The 12,500-nt window shown below is 48.8% G+C and overlaps 1 protein-coding gene across 1 annotated transcript in view; it reads right to left on the reverse strand.

Moving 5' to 3' along the window:
* Positions 1-12,500, reverse strand: part of LOC106595426 (E3 ubiquitin-protein ligase SMURF1) — a gene marked incomplete at its 5' end in the record, with an annotated part of 55,368 nt that overhangs the window by 1,946 nt on the left and 40,922 nt on the right. The window contains 5 exon segments of the mRNA XM_045711075.1: positions 2,671-2,746; positions 4,103-4,304; positions 5,804-6,062; positions 8,759-8,937; positions 9,639-9,753. Of these exon segments, the coding sequence (XP_045567031.1) occupies positions 2,671-2,746; positions 4,103-4,304; positions 5,804-6,062; positions 8,759-8,937; positions 9,639-9,753 (831 nt within the window).

Here is a 12,500-nt window from a genome sequence, read left to right on the forward strand (position 1 = left end):
GAGAGAGGGAGGGAGAGAGAGGGAGGGGAGAGGGAGGGGAGAGAGAGGAGAGAGAGAGAGAGGGAGGGGAGAGGGAGGGAGAGAGAGAGGGAGGGAGAGAGGGAGGGGGAGAGAGAGGGAGAGAGAGAGGGAGGGGGAGAGAGAGGGAGAGAGAGATTAATATCCAGTGATGTACAGAACCTTCCCACCTCTCGTTCTGTCGCAGCCTGAATTTAAATGGATGAAACGCTGATTGTGTGGAGCCCAGTGACACACTAATACCCCAATATAATATATAATATAATCTAATACCCCATAACGACAAAGTGGAATTACGTGTTTACAAATCAATTAAAAATTACAAGCGGAAATGTCTTGAGTCGATAACTATTAAACCCCTTTGTTATGTTCAGTCTAAATCAGTTCAGGAGGTAAAAATGTGCTGAACAGGTCACATAATAAGTTGCATGGACTCTCTCTGTGTGTCTCAATAATACTGTGTGTATATAGTGTTTTACATCATTGTTGAATGACTCCCTCCTCTCTGTACCCCACACATACAATTATCTGGAAGGTCCCTCACGTTGAGCAGTGAATTTCAAACACAGAATCAAACCTTTGAGCATAGTGAAGTTATTGATTACACTTTGGATGGTGTATCAATACACCCGGTCACTACAAAGATAGAGGCGTCCCTCCTAACTCAGTTAACGGAGAGGAAGGAAACCCCTCAGGGATTTCACCATGAGGCCGATGGCGACTTTAAAACAGTTACAGAATTTAATGGACAGTGAAACAGCATCTCTCGGTCTCAGTATGTGTAGACCATGTATCTGATGCTGTCTGGACAGTGAAACAGCTCCTCTCTGATGCTGTCTGGTCAGTGAAACAGCACCTCTCTGTCTCAGTATGTGTAGACCATGTATCTGATGCTGTCTGGACAGTGAAACAGCATCTCTCTGATGCTGTCTGGACAGTGAAACAGCATCTCTCTGATGCTGTCTGGACAGTGAAACAGCATCTCTCTGATGCTGTCTGAACAGTGAAACAGCATCTCTCTGATGCTGTCTGGACAGTGAAACAGCACCTCTCTGATGCTGTCTGGACAGTGAAACAGCACCTCTCTGTCTCAGTATGTGTAGCCCAGGTATCTGATGCTGTCTGGTCAGTGAAACAGCATCTATCTGATGCTGTCTGGACAGTGAAACAGCACCTCTCTGATGCTGTCTGGACAGTGAAACAGCACCTCTCTGTCTCAGTATGTGTAGCCCAGGTATCTGATGCTGTCTGGACAGTGAAACAGCACCTCTCTGTCTCAGTATGTGTAGCCCAGGTATCTGATGCTGTCTGGTCAGTGAAACAGCATCTATCTGATGCTGTCTGGACAGTGAAACAGCACCTCTCTGATGCTGTCTGGACAGTGAAACAGCACCTCTCTGTCTCAGTATGTGTAGCCCAGGTATCTGATGCTGTCTGGACAGTGAAACAGCACCTCTCTGTCTCAGTATGTGTAGACCAGGTATCTGATGCTGTCTGGACAGTGAAACAGCACCTCTCTGTCTCAGTATGTGTAGCCCAGGTATCTGATGCTGTCTGGTCAGTGAAACAGCATCTATCTGATGCTGTCTGGACAGTGAAACAGCACCTATCTGATGCTGTCTGGACAGTGAAACAGCACCTCTCTGTCTCAGTATGTGTAGCCCAGGTATCTGATGCTGTCTGGACAGTGAAACAGCACCTCTCTGTCTCAGTATGTGTAGACCAGGTATCTGATGCTGTCTGGACAGTGAAACAGCACCTCTCTGATGCTGTCTGGACAGTGAAACAGCACCTCTCTGTCTCAGTATGTGTAGCCCAGGTATCTGATGCTGTCTGGACAGTGAAACAGCACCTCTCTGATGCTGTCTGGACAGTGAAACAGCATCTATCTGATGCTGTCTGGACAGTGAAACAGCACCTCTCTGTCTCAGTATGTGTAGCCCAGGTATCTGATGCTGTCTGGACAGTGAAACAGCATCTATCTGATGCTGTCTGGACAGTGAAACAGCACCTCTCTGTCTCAGTATGTGTAGACCAGGTATCTGATGCTGTCTGGACAGTGAAACAGCATCTATCTGATGCTGTCTGGACAGTGAAACAGCGCCCCCTCTGTCTCAGTATGTGTAGACCAGGTATCTGATGCTGTCTGGACAGTGAAACAGCGCCCCCTCTGTCTCAGTATGTGTAGACCAGGTATCTGATGCTGTCTGGACAGTGAAACAGCATCTATCTGATGCTGTCTGGACAGTGAAACAGCGCCCCCTCTGTCTCAGTATGTGTAGACCAGGTATCTGATGCTGTGTGGACAGTGAAACAGCGCCCCCTCTGTCTCAGTATGTGTAGACCAGGTATCTGATGCTGTCTGGACAGTGAAACAGCACCTCTCTGTCTCAGTATGTGTAGACCAGGTATCTGATGCTGTGTGGTCAGAAAGGGTACTGCATGTCCTACTCTCTGATGGATGGGTTTCTTCCTCTGGTGAGATGGTTTCAGCAAAGAGGAGAATCCGTGGGCAGTGTGTGTGTGTGTGTGTGTGTGTGTGTGTGTGTAGTGTGTGTGTGTGTGTGTGTGTGTGTGTGTGTGTGTGTGTGTCTGTGTGTGTCTGTGTGTGTGTGTGTGTAGTGTGTGTAGTGTGTGTGTGTGTGGTCTTACCATGTGTGTGCCTTGGGCAGGTTGTCTGTGTTGGCCTCTATCAGATGGATGGTAAACAGCCTTGGGCCTGCTGAACCTGTAGAACCTTACACACACACATTCTAGTTATCACTGTTCTAGAACACACACACACATTCTAGTTATCACTGTTCTAGAACACACACACACACATTCTAGTTATCACTGTTCTAGAACACACACACACATTCTAGTTATCACTGTTCTAGAACACACACACACATTTCTAGTTATCACTGTTCTAGAACACACACACACATTCTAGTTATCACTGTTCTAGAACACACACACACATTCTAGTTATCACTGTTCTAGAACACACACACACACATTCTAGTTATCACTGTTCTAGAACACACACACACACATTCTAGTTATCACTGTTCTAGAACACACACACACATTCTAGTTATCACTGTTCTAGAACACACACACACACATTCTAGTTATCACTGTTCTAGAACACACACACACATTCTAGTTATCACTGTTCTAGAACACACACACACATTCTAGTTATCACTGTTCTAGAACACACACACACACATTCTAGTTATCACTGTTCTAGAACACACACACACATTCTAGTTATCACTGTTCTAGAACACACACACACACATTCTAGTTATCACTGTTCTAGAACACACACACACATTCTAGTTATCACTGTTCTAGAACACACACACACATTCTAGTTATCACTGTTCTAGAACACACACACACATTCTAGTTATCACTGTTCTAGAACACACACACACATTCTAGTTATCACTGTTCTAGAACACACACACACACATTCTAGTTATCACTGTTCTAGAACACACACACACATTCTAGTTATCACTGTTCTAGAACACACACACACATTCTAGTTATCACTGTTCTAGAACACACACACACATTCTAGTTATCACTGTTCTAGAACACACACACACACATTCTAGTTATCACTGTTCTAGAACACACACACACACATTCTAGTTATCACTGTTCTAGAACACACACACACATTCTAGTTATCACTGTTCTAGAACACACACACACATTCTAGTTATCACTGTTCTAGAACACACACACACATTCTAGTTATCACTGTTCTAGAACACACACACACATTCTAGTTATCACTGTTCTAGAACACACACACACACATTCTAGTTATCACTGTTCTAGAACACACACACACATTCTAGTTATCACTGTTCTAGAACACACACACATTCTAGTTTAGCTGTTCTAGAACCTTGTAGTTATCACTGTTCTAGAACACATTCTAGTTATAACTGTTCTAGAACACCAACACATTCTAGTTATCACTGTTCTAGAACACATTCTAGTTTAGCTGTTCTGGAACCTTGTAGTTATCTCTGTTCTCTGTTCATAGTGCAGGATGCGGGGTGTGTGTGCGACCCACCCTGTAGTGCCTTGAATCCCTGTAGTGGAACTCTGGTAGAACCAGTAACAAACTGCAGTAGTCGTCCTCTCCTCTCCTCAGTGAAGCTCTCCACAGCCTCCCAGAACCAGCAAACCACATTACTGTCCACAGCACAGTGCTTCAAACGGGTGTTAGACTTCCAATCTGCTAGATCGATCTTCCCCAGGCCCCCGATTATCAGCTAGAGGGAGACAGGAAGACAGGAAGACAGGCCCCCGATTATCAGCTAGAGGGAGACAGGAAGACAGGAAGACAGGCCCCCGATTATCAGCTAGAGGGAGACAGGAAGACAGGAAGACAGGAAGACAGGCCCCCGATTATCAGCTAGAGGGAGACAGGAAGACAGGAAGACAGGCCTCCCATTATACACTAGAGAGAGACAGGAAGACAGGAAGACAGGAAGACAGGCCTCCCATTATACACTAGAGAGAGACAGGAAGACAGGAAGACAGGCCCCCCATTATACACTAGAGAGAGAGACAGGAAGACAGGAAGACAGGCCTCCCATTATACACTAGAGAGAGACAGGAAGACAGGAAGACAGGCCCCCCATTATACACTAGAGAGAGACAGGAAGACAGGAAGACAGGAAGACAGGCCTCCCATTATACACTAGAGAGAGACAGGAAGACAGGAAGACAGGCCCCCATTATACACTAGAGAGAGAGACAGGAAGACAGGAAGACAGGCCTCCCATTATACACTAGAGAGAGACAGGAAGACAGGAAGACAGGCCCCCCATTATACACTAGAGAGAGACAGGAAGACAGGAAGACAGGAAGACAGGCCTCCCATTATACACTAGAGAGAGACAGGAAGACAGGAAGACAGGAAGACAGGCCTCCCATTATACACTAGAGAGAGACAGGAAGACAGGAAGACAGGAAGACAGGCCCCCCATTATACACTAGAGAGAGACAGGAAGACAGGAAGACAGGAAGACAGGCCTCCCATTATACACTAGAGAGAGACAGGAAGACAGGAAGACAGGAAGACAGGCCCCCCATTATACACTAGAGAGAGACAGGAAGACAGGAAGACAGGCCTCCCATTATACACTAGAGAGAGACAGGAAGACAGGAAGACAGGCCTCCCATTATACACTAGAGAGAGAGACAGGAAGACAGGAAGACAGGCCCCCCATTATACACTAGAGAGAGAGACAGGAAGACAGGAAGACAGGCCTCCCATTATACACTAGAGAGAGACAGGAAGACAGGAAGACAGGCCTCCCATTATACACTAGAGAGAGACAGGAAGACAGGAAGACAGGAAGACAGGCCCCCCATTATACACTAGAGAGAGACAGGAAGACAGGAAGACAGGCCCCCCATTATACACTAGAGAGAGACAGGAAGACAGGAAGACAGGCCTCCCATTATACACTAGAGAGAGACAGGAAGACAGGAAGACAGGAAGACAGGCCCCCCATTATACACTAGAGAGAGACAGGAAGACAGGAAGACAGGAAGACAGGCCTCCCATTATACACTAGAGAGAGACAGGAAGACAGGAAGACAGGAAGACAGGCCTCCCATTATACACTAGAGAGAGACAGGAAGACAGGCCAGACAGACAGACAGACAGACAGACAGACAGACAGACAGACAGACAGACAGACAGACAGACAGACAGACAGACAGACAGACAGACAGACAGACAGACCAGACAGACAGGTACCTCCAGCTCCTTGTGGTCAAACGGTTTGAGGAGGTGCTGAGGAATCAGCTGACTGAATCCTTTCTGCAGAGCTAAGAACTGAGCCTCGATGCCCCTCATGAACCTCCAGTTCACGTAGAGCTTCACGTACTCCTTCTTGTTGTCCTCGGTTACCGGGACGTTCTGGCCGTCGGGTTTCAGCTCGTGCTGAAGGAACTTCCCGAAGGCACTGTGTTCCACGCAGAACGTATGATCTAGAACCGACGAGATGTCGTTCTCCCTGCGCACACACACACACACACAGAGATAACGTTGTAATACCCAGAAATGAAGAGACAGTGCTGTAATTACTACTGTGTGGTACTCACAGTATCCAGACCAGACTCTAGTCTAGTCCAGGGTCAGTAAAGCTAGTGTGTGGTACTCACAGTATCCAGACCAGACTCTTGTCTAGTCCAGGATCAGTAAAGCTAGTGTAATTACTAGTGTGTGGTACTCACAGTATCCAGACCAGACTCTTGTCTAGTCCAGGGTCAGTAAAGCTAGTGTAATTACTAGTGTGTGGTACTCACAGTATCCAGACCAGACTCTTGTCTAGTCCAGGGTCAGTAAAGCTAGCGTGTGGTACTCACAGTATCCAGACCAGACTCTTGTCTAGTCCAGGGTCAGTAAAGCTAGTGTGTGGTACTCACAGTATCCAGACCAGACTCTAGTCCAGGGTCAGTAAAGCTAGTGTGTGGTACTCACAGTATCCAGACCAGACTCTTGTCTAGTCCAGGATCAGTAAAGCTAGCGCGTGGTACTCACAGTATCCAGACCAGACTCTTGTGTAGTTCCGGATCAGTAAAGCTAGCGCGTGGTACTCACAGTATACAGAACAGACTCTAGTCTAGTCCAGGGTCAGTAAACCTAGCGCGTGGTACTCACAGTATCCAGACCAGACTCTTGTGTAGTTCCGGATCAGTAAAGCTAGCGTGTGGTACTCACAGTATCCAGACCAGACTCTTGTGTAGTTCCGGATCAGTAAACCTAGTGTGTGGTACTCACAGTATCCAGACCAGACTCTTGTGTAGTTCCGGATCAGTAAACCTAGTGTGTGGTACTCACAGTATCCAGACCAGACTCTAGTCTAGTCCAGGATCAGTAAACCTAGCTTGTGGTACTCACAGTATCCAGACCAGACTCTTGTCTAGTCCAGGGTCAGTAAAGCTAGCGCGTGGTACTCACAGTATCCAGACCAGACTCTTGTGTAGTTCCGGATCAGTAAACCTAGTGTGTGGTACTCACAGTATCCAGACCAGACTCTAGTCTAGTCCAGGATCAGTAAACCTAGTGTGTGGTACTCACAGTATCCAGACCAGACTCTAGTCTAGTCCAGGATCAGTAAACCTAGCGTGTGGTACTCACAGTATCCAGACCAGACTCTTGTCTAGTCCAGGGTCAGTAAAGCTAGTGTGTGGTACTCACAGTATCCAGACCAGACTCTTGTCTAGTCCAGGATCAGTAAAGCTAGCGTGTGGTACTCACAGTATCCAGACCAGACTCTTGTCTAGTCCAGGATCAGTAAAGCTAGTGTAATTACTAGTGTGTGGTACTCACAGTATCCAGACCAGACTCTTGTCTAGTCCAGGGTCAGTAAAGCTAGCGTGTGGTACTCACAGTATCCAGACCAGACTCTTGTCTAGTCCAGGGTCAGTAAAGCTAGTGTGTGGTACTCACAGTATCCAGACCAGACTCTAGTCCAGGGTCAGTAAAGCTAGTGTGTGGTACTCACAGTATCCAGATCAGACTCTTGTCTAGTCCAGGATCAGTAAAGCTAGCGCGTGGTACTCACAGTATCCAGACCAGACTCTTGTGTAGTTCCGGATCAGTAAAGCTAGCGCGTGGTACTCACAGTATACAGACCAGACTCTAGTCTAGTCCAGGGTCAGTAAACCTAGCGCGTGGTACTCACAGTATCCAGACCAGACTCTTGTGTAGTTCCGGATCAGTAAAGCTAGCGTGTGGTACTCACAGTATCCAGACCAGACTCTTGTGTAGTTCCGGATCAGTAAACCTAGTGTGTGGTACTCACAGTATCCAGACCAGACTCTTGTGTAGTTCCGGATCAGTAAACCTAGTGTGTGGTACTCACAGTATCCAGACCAGACTCTAGTCTAGTCCAGGATCAGTAAACCTAGCTTGTGGTACTCACAGTATCCAGACCAGACTCTTGTCTAGTCCAGGGTCAGTAAAGCTAGCGCGTGGTACTCACAGTATCCAGACCAGACTCTTGTGTAGTTCCGGATCAGTAAACCTAGTGTGTGGTACTCACAGTATCCAGACCAGACTCTAGTCTAGTCCAGGATCAGTAAACCTAGTGTGTGGTACTCACAGTATCCAGACCAGACTCTAGTCTAGTCCAGGATCAGTAAACCTAGCGTGTGGTACTCACAGTATCCAGACCAGACTCTTGTCTAGTCCAGGGTCAGTAAAGCTAGCGCGTGGTACTCACAGTATCCAGACCAGACTCTAGTCTAGTCCAGGATCAGTAAAGCTAGCGCGTGGTACTCACAGTATCCAGACCAGACTATTGTCTAGTCCAGGGTCAGTAAACCTAGCGTGTGGTACTCACAGTATCCAGACCAGACTCTTGTCTAGTCCAGGGTCAGTAAAGCTAGTGTGTGGTACTCACAGTATCCAGACCAGACTCTTGTGTAGTCCAGGGTCAGTAAAGCTAGCGTGTGGTACTCACAGTATCCAGACCAGACTCTAGTCTAGTCCAGGATCAGTAAAGCTAGCGCGTGGTACTCACAGTATCCAGACCAGACTCTTGTGTAGTTCCGGATCAGTAAACCTAGCGTGTGGTACTCACAATATCCAGACCAGACTCTTGTCTAGTCCAGGGTCAGTAAAGCTAGCGCGTGGTACTCACAGTATCCAGACCAGACTCTTGTGTAGTTCCGGATCAGTAAAGCTAGTGCGCGTGGTACTCACAGTATCCAGACCAGACTCTTGTGTAGTTCCGGATCAGTGGTCTCCAGGTCTTGCAGCGTTATAGGCTTCCCCAGCAGCTGCTTGTAGAAGGGCAGGGTGAAGCCGCCGTTGATGTAGTGGCTATGGAACACCGCCAGGCCCATCACACGACCCACAAAGTGGAAATACGACAGGTGGTCCTATATACACACACACACCACCATCGTCATCAGTACTCACAGGGGTGATCTGTAGTGTGTGTACTCACAGGGTTGATCTGTAATGTGTGTGTGTACTCACAGGGGTGATCTGTAGTGTGTGTACTCACAGGGGTGATCTGTAGTGTGCGTGTGTGTACTCACAGGGTTGATCTGTAGTGTGTGTACTCACAGGGTTGATCTGTAGTGTGTGTACTCACAGGGTTGATCTGTAGTGTGTGTACTCACAGGGTTGATCTGTAATGTGTGTGTGTACTCACAGGGTTGATCTGTAATGTGTGTGTACTCACAGGGTTGATCTGTAGTGTGTGTACTCACAGGGTTGATCTGTAATGTGTGTGTGTACTCACAGGGTTGATCTGTAGTGTGTGTGTGTACTCACAAGGTTGATCTGTAATATGTGTGTACTCACAGGGTTGATCTGTAGTGTGTGTATGCACAGGGTTGATCTGTAATGTGTGTGTATTCACAGGGTTGATAGAGGAGTCAGGGTTGATCTGTAGTGTGTGTACTCACAGGGTTGATCTGTAGTGTGTGTACTCACAGGGTTGATAGAGGAGCCAGGGTTGATCTGTAGTGTGTGTACTCACAGGGTTGATAGAGGAGTCAGGGTGGATCTGTAGTGTGTGTACTCACAGGGTTGATAGAGGAGTCAGGGGTTGATCTGTAGTGTGTGTACTCACAGGGTTGATAGAGGAGTCAGGGTTGATCTGTAGTGTGTAAATGTTGTCTGTTGAGTACTGGAACAGGCCGTAGTACGGGTTCAACATCTCATGGCACAGCAGGTACAGCCACTCCCTGTATAACCACAATACAACGTTATTACGTTATTACAACGCTATTACAATGTTACCACAGCAGGTACAGCCACTCCCTGTATAACCACAATACAACGTTATTACAACGTTACCACAGCAGGTACAGCCACTCCCTGTATAACCACAATACAATGTTATTACAACGTTATTACAACGTTACCACAGCAGGTACAGCCACTACCTGAATAACCACAATACAACGTTATTACAACGTTACCACAGCAGGTACAGCCACTCCCTGTATAACCACAATACAACGTTATTACAACGCTATTACAACGTTACCACAGCAGGTACAGCCACTCCCTGTATAACCACAATACAACATTATTACAATGTTATGACAATACAGGGGATTCCCATGGCCCCCAGCTAACTGGTTAACCAACGTGGTAGACAGGGGATTCCCCCAGCTAACTGGTTAACCAACGTGGTAGCCAGGGGATTCCCATGGCCCCCAGCTAACTGGTTAACCAACGTGGTAGACAGGGGATTCCCCCCAGCTAACTGGTTAACCAACGTGGTAGCCAGGGGATTCCCATGGCCCCCAGCTAACTGGTTAACCAACGTGGTAGCCAGGGGATTCCCCCCAGCTAACTGGTTAACCAACGTGGTAGCCAGGGGATTCACCCCAGCTAACTGGTTAACCAACGTGGTAGCCAGGGATTCCCCCAGCTAACTGGTTAACCAACGTGGTAGCCAGGGGATTCCCCCCAGCTAACTGGTTAACCAACGTGGTAGCCAGGGGATTCCCATGGCCCCCAGCTAACTGGTTAACCAACGTGGTAGACAGGGGATTCCCATGGCCCACTGCTAACTGGTTAACCAACGTGGTAGACAGGAGATTCCCCCCAGCTAACTGGTTAACCAACGTGGTAGCCAGGGGATTCCCATGGCCCCCAGCTAACTGGTTAACCAACGTGGTAGCCAGGGGATTCCCCCCAGCTAACTGGTTAACCAACGTGGTAGCCAGGGGATTCCCCCCAGCTAACTGGTTAACCAACGTGGTAGCCAGGGGATTCCCCCCAGCTAACTGGTTAACCAACGTGGTAGACAGGGGATTCCCCCCAGCTAACTGGTTAACCAACGTGGTAGCCAGGGGATTCCCCCCAGCTAATTGGTTAACCAACGTGGTAGACAGGGGATTCCCCCCAGCTAACTGGTTAACCAACGTGGTAGCCAGGGGATTCCCATGGCCCCCAGCTAACTGGTTAACCAACGTGGTAGCCAGGGGATTCCCCCCAGCTAACTGGTTAACCAACGTGGTAGCCTGGGGATTCCCCCCAGCTAACTGGTTAACCAACGTGGTAGCCAGGGGATTCCCCCCAGCTAACTGGTTAACCAACGTGGTAGACAGGGGATTCCCATGGCCCCCAGCTAACTGGTTAACCAACGTGGTAGCCAGGGGATTCCCCCCAGCTAACTGGTTAACCAACGTGGTAGACAGGGGATTCCCCCAGCTAACTGGTTAACCAACGTGGTAGCCAGGGATTCCCCCAGCTAATTGGTTAACCAACGCGGTAGACAGGAGATTCCCATGGCCCCCAGCTAATTGGTTAACCAACGTGGTAGCCAGGGGATTCCCATGGCCCCCAGCTAACTGGTTAACCAACGTGGTAGCCAGGGGATTCCCCCAGCTAACTGGTTAAACAACGTGGTAGCCAGGGGATTCCCCCAGCTAACTGGTTAACCAACGTGGTAGCCAGGGGATTCCCATGGCCCCCAGCTAACTGGTTAACCAACGTGGTAGCCAGGGGATTCCCATGGCCCCCAGCTAACTGGTTAACCAACGTGGTAGCCAGGGGATTCCCCCCAGCTAACTGGTTAACCAACGTGGTAGCCAGGGGATTCCCATGGCCCCCAGCTAACTGGTTAACCAACGTGGTAGACAGGGGATTCCCCCCATCTAACTGGTTAACCAACGTGGTAGCCAGGGGATTCCCCCAGCTAACTGGTTAACCAACGTGGTAGCCAGGGGATTCCCCCCAGCTAACTGGTTAACCAACGTGGTAGACAGGGGATTCCCCCCAGCTAACTGGTTAACCAACGTGGTAGCCAGGGGATTCCCATGGCCCCCAGCTAACTGGTTAACCAACGTGGTAGCCAGGGGATTCCCCCCAGCTAACTGGTTAACCAACGTGGTAGCCAGGGGATTCCCATGGCCCCCAGCTAACTGGTTAACCAACGTGGTAGCCAGGGGATTCCCATGGCCCCCAGCTAACTGGTTAACCAACGTGGTAGACAGGGGATTCCCATGGCCCCCAGCTAACTGGTTAACCAACGTGGTAGCCAGGGGATTCCCCCCAGCTAACTGGTTAACCAACGTGGTAGCCAGGGGATTCCCCCAGCTAACTGGTTAACCAACGTGGTAGCCAGGGGATTCCCCCCAGCTAACTGGTTAACCAACGTGGTAGACAGGGGATTCCCATGGCCCCCAGCTAACTGGTTAACCAACGTGGTAGCCAGGGGATTCCCATGGCCCCCAGCTAACTGGTTAACCAACGTGGTAGACAGGGGATTCCCATGGCCCCCAGCTAACTGGTTAACCAACGCGGTAGACAGGGGATTCCCATGGCCCCCAGCTAACTGGTTAACCAACGTGGTAGCCAGGGGATTCCCCCAGCTAACTGGTTAACCAACGTGGTAGCCAGGAGATTCCCATGGCCCCCAGCTAACTGGTTAACCAACGTGGTAGACAGGGGATTCCCCCAGCTAACTGGTTAACCA

This window comes from Salmo salar, unplaced genomic scaffold (assembly GCF_905237065.1).
Source record: "Salmo salar unplaced genomic scaffold, Ssal_v3.1, whole genome shotgun sequence".
Taxonomy (NCBI): Eukaryota; Metazoa; Chordata; class Actinopteri; order Salmoniformes; family Salmonidae; genus Salmo; species Salmo salar.